General features: G+C 40.8%; 1 protein-coding gene across 1 annotated transcript in view; it reads left to right on the forward strand.

The window, feature by feature from the left end:
* Positions 1–10,114, forward strand: part of TIPARP (TCDD inducible poly(ADP-ribose) polymerase) — a 35,008-nt gene that overhangs the window by 15,574 nt on the left and 9,320 nt on the right. The window contains exon 2 of the mRNA XM_025214905.1: positions 7,640–7,808. Within this exon, the coding sequence (XP_025070690.1) occupies positions 7,640–7,808 (169 nt within the window). The remainder of the gene's footprint in view (positions 1–7,639; positions 7,809–10,114) is intronic.

Below are 10,114 nucleotides of genomic sequence, written 5' to 3' on the forward strand. Positions count from 1 at the left end.
ACCATGCAAGCTGTCCCCCATACAGGCACCAGTCGTAGTTCCTGACCCAACAGAATGTTTGAATGGGCTTCCTGTCTTCCTAAACTAGTCTGCACCATTGCCTTCCTTGCAGTTCCCACAGATTAAATGTTGAACAACACTGACTGGGGTAATCCTGTTGACCCCAGTGCCAGAGGATGCACCTTGACATAATATCCCTATGAATGGTATCAAAGCCTGAAGAACATTATTCTATGGAGTTTCTTTTGGGGATAGTTCAGGGAGTGGCTGGAAGAACCCACATCCTGCTTGTTCTGCTAGACTCCACTGTTCTAGTCCATACACCAGGGCTGCCAGTTTTTAAGCTCCTAGGGGCCACACCAGTAGGGGCTGCATCAGGAAAATCATGGGTTACCTGGCCATGCAGACACTCCCACCTGCTGTTCCATGCGTCTATACCCAATTCTTCCCTCCCCTACACTGTCACACTATATGGGCATATTCCCTGCCTCCCCCCACATACTTCCTGCTGAAATATGTACCCTCATGGGTACCCCAAGACCCCCTGCTGCATTATATGGCCTCATGGGCATCCCCAGTACTGCCCTGTGCAGGTGTCATTTCCCTCCACCCCCCCACCCCCAAAAAACTGCTGCCTTCCCCGTATACATCACAGGCTCACCCTCAGCTCCCCATACTGCTCCTCGTTAATCTGCCCCTGGGGGAGAGTGGGGGATGGGTGAAAGCCCAGTGGTTGCAACCTGGCCTCTTGTGGGCTGCACGTGACCCATAGGATGCCAGTTAGACAGCCTTGCTATGCAAGGTTATATACCTGCTGTACAAGTGACCTTACCACGGTAATCTTTTAGCACGCTTACCTGCTGAGTACTGTTCCACATACAGTGCTGCATTCTTGGCCGTGTGCAGCAGGCTGTGGCTGGGCTCTGTGTGTGTGTGTGTGTGTGTGTGTGTGTGTGTGTGTGTGTGGCCCCTCCCTCAGACAGACTTTACAGACAACTACTTACCTTTCAGAGTAAACACTGTTTTCAGTCCAAGGCATCTTTGCTAGCCAAAGTTACAAGGATGCTAAACAGATAGGGCTATAGTTGGAACCAATTACCAACTCAGCTACAAATAAACTCTCCACAGTTACAGAAGTATGGGAAAGGTTTATTGTAATTCAGTCTATTCGAACAGTATAGCACAATGTTGTAGTTACTATGGAAAAGAATAAATTGACCTTTTCCTATAGCTGAAGTTGGCTGAAAAGCTATTAGAAAAACAGTTAGAAGAAGACAGTTTTTTGCCTAGTTAAATAATCTGTGCAGCCAAAGTATAGATTTTTTATGTGCAGCCATTTTGCCAGGTATTGGAAGGGTAACCCTATAAGTCTATTGGTTGCTAAGCAAGACACTACTAAAATAGGCACACAGTGCAGTATATTCACCTAAGATAATAGCTTCATGAAATCCCATCAGATAGTACTACTTTGGTTCTAATTATCTTGTTGCATAGTTGAATGTGTGTGTCAGGTTCTGTATTTTAGCAGGTTTAGGAACATCAGTCATGTATCAGAAGTGAGCCATGTTTCCAGTGCCTGTGAAACTTATTTATTTAAGCAGTGTTCAGCATTTATGGTTTTGGTCTTCCTTGAACTTTAATCACTTGTTTAATGCTTTAAATAGGCTCCCAGTGCAAGTAGGTGGCCTTGAAAGCACATTTTGGGTGAAAAAGATGGTTATTTCTGTTTTCAGATTGTCCTATGCTCCTTACAATACTTGCATTGACATAAACCTAGTGCAAACATGGTTCTACTATACTTGGCAGTTGTTCATAATTATATTAATATCAAGTTTGGTAGGAAAATTTGTCATCCAGCCCTTTTTTATCAAAAAAATTAAATTATAAATATATTTGTATTAATAACTTGCTACATCATTTTTATTGCAATAGGTTTTGAATTTCATTGCATTTTGTTGGAAGGTTGAATCTTGTTGGGGGGTGAAGGGAAAGCTGTGAAATGTTTGGGGGTTTTTTCTTAGGGTTTTTTTGTTTTCTGGGATTTTTTGCCTTCGGAATAGAACAAAATCAGAAAGCATGCTTAGATTATAAACTTTTGGGAACAGGAATCATATTTTTGTTCTATATCTGTACAGCTCCTAGCACAGTAGACCCCCAAGTGCCAAAAAAATATAAATAACAGTACTGTATTTTTCTTACCTATAAAACTGGCTGATGGAAACTGGAGTGCACATTGTAAGCAAGGAAGTACAGTAAAATCAGGTTCTGCCAGTGGTGCTCAAAGGACCTGCTGGCTGGATATCGTCTGTAGGGCTCCCCACAGATCCAGGAATTTGACAGCAACGGGACTGGTGGTAACGTTTAATTGCCATGGCTCTGGCAGTCAATTAATGCTGCCACCATTCCCCACCACCAAATTTACAGACTGTGGGGGCGACCCCTTCTGCACCCCTGGCCAGATGATATGGCTCCGCTCACTGGATTGGGCTGGCGTACAGGTCCATCACGCAGCCCCAGACCCGGCCCATGAGGCCAGACCCATCACATGAGGAGTGGGCTTGGCTCCCTAGCTGCTGCTACTCATTTACTACATGGAAGACTTTTTTTCTTCATTCTGCCTTTTAAAAACCAGGTGCATATTGTATATAGAGGTGTGCTGTGCATGAAGAAACACAGTATTAAATGACTTTTTTGCATTAAAAAATAAAATGAAGCAAAGTAGATCTTCCATGACTTCACCATAGTTTCATAGTTTCATAGTTTCAGGGTCGGAAGGGCCCTAATAGATCTTCTAGCCCGCCCCCCCGCCAGGGCGGGAGAACAACCCAAAAAACACAAACAAAACCACTCACCCTAAAAACAAAAACGGGACTCAAATGAGTCCAGCCAGGTAAGTATCCAGCCTCTTCTTAAAGATCCCCAGGGTAGGGGCCAGCCCCACCTCCCTTGGAAGTTGGTTCCAGCTCCTAGCCGCCCTGACTGTGAAGTAGTTTTTTCGGATGTCCAATCTGTACCTCCTCTCCATCAACTTGTGCCCATTATTCCTTGTTATGCCAGCAGGGGCTAGGGGAAACAGTGTCTCCCCCAAACCCTTCTGGTTCCCCCTAGTGAGTTTATAGACGGTCACCAGGTCCCCCCTCCGCCTTCTCTTGTGGAGGCTGAATAGGTTCAAGTCCCGCAGTCTCTCACTGTAGGGTCTGCCCTGTTGTCCCCGGATCATGCGGGTGGCCCTCCTCTGGACCCTCTCCATGTTGTCCACATCCCTCCTGAAATGGGGCGCACAGAACTGGACACAATACTCCAGCTGCGGCCTGACCAGCGTCGCATAGAGGGGGAGGATCACCTCCCTGGCTCTACTCGAGATGCACCTGTGGATGCACGACAAGGTCCGGTTAGCCCTGCCAACCATGACCTCGCATTGTCGGCCCATGTTCATCTTGGAGTCAATAATGACACCAAGATCCCTTTCCGCCTCCTCACGCCACCATGATCTACATTTAAAATTTAGGTTGGTATGAACAAACAACAGCCCCTACAACAGAGTCCAACTGGTTTCATGTGGAATTTCACAAAGGAAATCACATTTATACTCCTGCCTACAACACATCAGATAATAATATAGCTCAGTTTTTCAACAGAGATGACTTCCTCATGATTTCACACATTGTTTTCAAATAAAGTAGTTTGAAGCCTGTTGTTGTGGAACACAATGACTGCCTACCAGGAAGGTGGGGTTATTTTGAGGGGTTTTTTGTCCCCGCTCCAGAAAATGTATGTATGTATTCTTCAGACCAACATTCAGTTTCAGCACATTCATACCGGTAATTTCTTTGGATTAATGTTGTGGGTTTTTTGTTTGTTTGTTTTTATCAATGGGTTTATTTTTATCACTTCCACTTGATCTTGGTTTTGTATACACTGTTGTTATCTATCTGAAATATAGAATATTACTGTTAACAAATGTTGGCTTCAGGGACACGTTTTATGAATGAGTGTGGGTGTTTTGTGCATTGATAAAACATGCGGTGGAATGCAAGATTCAATTAACTTATAAACATTCTTTTGCATGGGATGAATTATTAATGATAAAACACACAAGATATTAGAATAGGCCTCCTACTCAGGATTTAGCTATTTGTCATACACAGATTCTAACTGTAATGATTTCACATGCCATTAATACATGCAGAGAACACATTGTTAATCTTTCTAAAGATTCTGTGCATTACAGTGTCTTCTCAACAGAATTTGCATCTGAATCTGTATGCTAACATATGGCACCATTTAGAGATCAATATTTGTTGACTTGGCAAAACCTGATTTGCGTAGCAATAGATGAATTTGAAAAAGGAGGAGGTGGTCTTATGAGTTACTCTTACTGCAAACAATTATTCCTATTGTACGCAATGAGACTGAAAGCTCTTGGTGAGAAATCGCGTGTCTCTGAAAGGGAATAGGTCCAGTCCATCCTAGATGTGCCTCCATGTTGATATCAGTGGACCTACAAAACCAATCTGTCCCAGTGTATTTAGGAGCAAGTAGTTTGAGAGGTACTTCATAATATATCCACTTATTTTCCTCTTTTCTATTTTTGAAGCTTTTGGATAAATAGAGATCTAAACTAAAGCAGTATCACCAGTCTGTAATCCAAATACCATTGGACCAATTACCTAGAGTAGAAACTCCTGGGAACAGGACCAGTTATCCCTTCTTGTATGTCTTTGAAGATGTCTAGCACTTCATGAGACCAAATACAAATAAATAATAACAGCAGGTACAGAGGCATGCCAAGCATCTGCACATCTCCCTGGGCATTCACAGTACATGGCGGGTGATTTGTAGTGCTTGGGATTTGACCTTTTTATTGTGATATTTTGATAGAACACCAATAGAATGTGAAAACATACAGAACAAGGGTGTGAATAAGCTGCAGTCTTTCCTGCCTTTCTCAAGCAAATCACTAATTACAGAGTTTCAGTTATCCATATTTAAATCCATCACTTGTGTAAAATATAATATAAACATTTTTATGGTTTCAGCATGCAAAGGTAGTTAAAACAATCTGTCTATTCAAATGTTTCAGCCAGCAAAAATATGGCTCACTAAATGCAAAGAAGGAATATTTCATTTTGTGTTAAATGCCATGTTTATGATTTTCAGAAGATTACAACTATCAAATTGCAGTAAGGTATAAAAGTGGTAAAGGTAGAAATCTAATAAACCGAACAGCATTATCTGAGGAATATGCTAATCCTAAAGAAATGTGATTCTTATAAGAGTTGTGTTAAATCGCATAAGCACTAGCTGTCTGAGCTCAGAGGAATTGGTCATTATTTTAAACTGGCAGATGCACATATGCCTGCTGCATGCTTTTACGCCTACAAAGCTGCCACATTGCACTCTGTTCTGTGAACCTGCAGAATCATTTGTTCCTTTGAATCTGTTTTTAAGATCCAATTTGCTAATAAACCAATGACCTTTGAAGTGTTTCTCAGCTGGTTGGCTAATGATAAGCTGAGTTTTAACAGAAATGTTTTTCTATATAGTTTTCTTTTTGGCTAATGACATGGATGCTTATGGCAAATTCGTTTTATGGCAGTTTAAAGACAACTATTCCTGTTCCTGAAGAACAGCAAGCAAGTGCCTACATGTATAAATGCTATTTACTAATATGGGTCACATATCACACATCCCTTCTGAGATTACTATGAGAATATATAAATTATCAAGGAAGAATATTGTATTACTAAACTCCCATGTATCTCCAAATGTATATTTCACTTTGCAGAATGTAGATAAGACACTTTCCCTGTTCCAAGGAGCTTAACATCCCAGGTCTAGATTGTGATACTGTTACTCCCAGGAGCAAGCTGCTAGTCAACATGATTAAGGGTCCAATAGTCTAGCCCACACCTCCATGTGGAGCTATGCCCATCTGTAACATAACTGTGTTATGTAAATAAATGTGTAATACATTTATCAAAGATCTGGAGGATTTTAATGTGTTTAAAGGTTATCATCAAGGAGAGATGTACTTTGGAATTTCATAAACCACTTATTAACACTCATCTCCAATCTTTCTAGTCTATGATCCTCACTTAAGAAATCTCCTATAAATTCTGTCTGTGCTAAGTTAGAAATATTGGTTGGGAATTGCTTGTACACAGCCTCAACTGAAGGTGGGATCTGAGCACTTTCAACAAATAGCCTGGAACTTTGAAGAATTGCACGTAGGTCCAAACACCTGCAGACTACCAAGAAGTTCAGATCCAGATCAGTCAAAATTTGAGGTTTGGGGCCATCTGTACTGTTCCCATGAAACTGGTCTCAAATAACATGGCTGACTATTGTAGATGGCATTGGCCAAGGACTGCTAAGTTAGCACATGGTTTTCAAAATGCTTTTTGTTTTCAACGTGGCTCATTTCTCTCAACGCTTGCTCATCAAACCAGTATGAGAAGCCACTTTTGCTGAACACAGTTTCTCCATAATGGAATGTTACTTTTTTTCCTTGAGGTAAAAAAGGTATCAAACTCTCAATCTGTAGTACCAGTTTGCTCTCGTATCCTTCTAAAAGCACTAAATCATTTTTCTATGAAGTTGCATGTTAGAGTGCTGATTTTGTAGCAGCAGTACAGCTAGCAGAACAAAAGCAAATATTTTTCTGCATAAGCTTCATAATAGTGAAATCAGTTTTCCTTTTCATATTATGCCAGTCCTTTTCTGCTGCACTTGTGATGAAAGATAATTGAACTCTCCGGTGGATTAGCAGCAGATGCTCCTCATCTGGAGACATTTACATTCCTTTTTTCCCCTGAAGCACTAACTTTCACAAGAATAACCTTTTGAATAGTATTTGGCTGCTTCATCAAATATGGTCGTGTGATGTGTTTGCTCAGATAGGATACTCCAAATATCAAGAATGCGTATATTTATCATTCTGTAACTCATCTATGGTGAGCAAATATCTCTGGAGTAGGAAGCCTTTTTTCTTCCTGTGCTTAGACCATATTTCTTCACCATTGTCCTAAGAAATATATTCAGGTTTAGATTGCCACTAGCCCTTTCATGTGCATACAAGTTATGGGGAGAAGGCAAGGAGCATTCCACCCCTGAGCTCTTCAACCAAGACCAATGATCCCTGAGACGGGAAGAGTGCAGTGATTATCCTCTCCTAGCACTCTTACAAAGGGTCTAGAATGAACGTGGGTTTATCACTCCATACCTCTTCCTCCTCACTGACTAGTCGCAGGGAGGGGACCACCTCCCTCCTCCAAAGGAATGGAGCAGTAGGTATCCATGCAGGAGCTCTGAAACTTCCTGACTGCCAAACTGCAACACCCAATATGAGGCAGCCATATGCCATACTAAGCCCTGCTTTCTCACAGTCTGGCTGTAATCGGCAGGCCCAGATCAAGCCCTCTTACAGCATGTACAACCCCTCTGATGTCCCTGTGGCTCTGTGAGAAATGTGTACAGAATTTTACGTAGCATGCTCAGAATTCTGCCTTGGTTTGGATTACCGGTAGCGGATAAGCATGGTGCTGCTGAGACATACTGCAGTAGCTTTGTTTCTGATGCCCTGAATTGTTTTTGGATGAGTTCAATATTGAGAATTCTTTATTTTGATTCTTTCCAGGGGACACGAGTTTTGGGTGGATTTGAATATTATGAAACTGTATGAAACAGCTGAATTTGACCAAATGCGGAGGCTCTCCACACCTTCCTGCACTGGATCCCCCTCCAACTACTATACAGTTTGGAAATACTTCTGCAGGGACCACTTTGGCTGGAGAGAGTACTCTGAGGTATTTGAACCTTCCCAGAAACCTGCTTTTAGCCTGAAGCCCAAAAATTTTAAAAGTGTATATTCAAGGATTTTACATATAATTCGTTTGTGGCCTTTTTGCTAAAATAAATAAATAATTGGTACCCTCTGCACGTTGATTTTCTTTCAAGGACCAGTGCTCTTCATTGGTAGAGGGATGCATGCTTTTCACTTCTATTATGAATCAAGTAATGTGTAACAGACCTCAGATTTTGCTTCAGAGAGATCAACGTTCTCCCAGTATCATATGGGTGAAAGCCCTCAGCACAACAGGACTCCACAAGTCCAGCTGCAGGGTGAGAGTTTAGAGGGAGTGGGTTTTTGAATGGAAGGAGTTGGGGCTTGGCTAGCATTTCTACCATTAGATAGAATCATTAACTAAAACCCGGAGTGTTTTTTTCAACCGCTATCCAAAAATTGCAGTAGCAGCTGTGTGTGATCACTCAGCCCCTGCATATAGGTTGGCCCTTTTATTTTCATTTTGCCCAACCCCATCCTGTGTATATTTCAATGCCCAAACTCTTGCAATTCGCATTAGTCACTTGAGGCAGGATAATGACTTTTATCTTTTGTGTTCAGTCGTATCATTTAGGCTTCTGCACTGGAGGCAGGGTGGAGGAACTCACACTGTATTGTAGTACCAGGTTATCATGTCATGGTTGCATCTCAAGGAAGCAGAATCCTTTTTAGATTTCTCCAGTATGCAGAAGCAGAACATGTACTCAGGAAGTGCAGCCTGCTCTTTCCTGTGTGCCCTGTTTCTTTTGTATATCTGCCAACAACTGAGGACAATGTGGCCTTGTTGGAGTCAAGTCATTTTCAGTTTGAGCAGAAGTCATTATGGTTGAAGATGACTTAGGGTTGTTCCAGTAAAAATAGGGAAATAACTACAATTCAAAGTGGTCAGTAAAATGGATTGAGCCACTGAGTCTTCACAGTACTTGCCTCTTCTGAGAGTGCAAGGACTCAGGAAGCAATGTTTTCAAATTCCCCTGCTACTCAAAGAATGAAACTAATTGGTTCCAAGGGTGCACCAGAACCATCAGAACTGCAGCACTTTGCTCATAGGCATTTTAGATTAGTGTGTTTTCCTTTTTTTGTCTTCTTTAGAAACCAACTAAAAATGTAGAAAATGTATGTAACTATTAGGGTGCTTATTGAAGGTAACCAGGCAGTTCAGTGTTATAGTTGGCCTGCAGAAAGTGCAATGAAATGAGGACTGTGCTTTGCTCAACTTTCGCTTCCCAAATGACCCGTGATAATATGTTAAATGTGGGAAGCTGCCTAACATTTACTGTCAATTTTAAGAGCAAGTTTGGTCAAATCTGTTAGTTTCAAGGGAGTATGGCTTACTCCTAGGAAACTCTTCCCAGTTTGATCAATTCTTTGTTCAAAAAACTCACTTTGGGAAAGAATATGAATGGTTTAATGTCAGGTTTTTTATATTCTATGCTCCATCCTTACCACTGACTCCCGGTATAACCTTTTGCAAATCACGTATCCCTCCTCTGCAGTGTCTTGTTAACTCCTCTGTAAAATGTGAAGAATATTATTTTTCTCACAGGGGTAATGAGACTTATTTAATATTTGTAACACACTTTTAGATCCTTAAATGAAGGACATTTTGAGTGCAGATCAATGACATGAATGAATAAAAATATGAAGAATTTATTACACACGATAATTAATTTTAGTGCTGCTTCTGTAACAGACATTTAAGGTTGATAATATAATTTGTAAAATACTTTCCCATTTATCTCTGTACTGTAGGTGTAGTAACTGAACACAGCAGTTGCACTTTTATATTAAAAAAAAAAAAGTACAGAAGTAGTGGAAGATGAAAGCAATGTTAATTATTTCACATTAAGTTGCCATCATGTGAAATTAAATAAACATACTCAAAGATTAGATTAGGAAGGAAATATTAAATACTTAAATACATAACAGGGAAAAAATAGGCAGGCATCAATGCTGCACAAGTGAATTTGGGGGTGATAGGCTGGATATGAATCAAGAATATATTGCTACTGCAAAAAATTTAAATGTTATTCTATACTATATTAACATTGATGTTGTACCAAGAGTAGCTGAGAAGCCATTATTCTGCTCTGCTTGACTTGGTGAGGTCTTAGCATTTGGGGCACTGCACTTTAAAATGCTGATAAAAGAAGAATGGTGTGGACACAGCACCAGTCTACAAATATGTAAAGTGTTGCTATGAAGAGTATGGTAACTGATTGTTCTTCTCCATTGTGGATAAGAAGTAATTGGCTTAATTTTCAGCAG

Source organism: Alligator sinensis, unplaced genomic scaffold (assembly GCF_000455745.1).
Source record: "Alligator sinensis unplaced genomic scaffold, ASM45574v1 scaffold60_1, whole genome shotgun sequence".
Taxonomy (NCBI): Eukaryota; Metazoa; Chordata; order Crocodylia; family Alligatoridae; genus Alligator; species Alligator sinensis.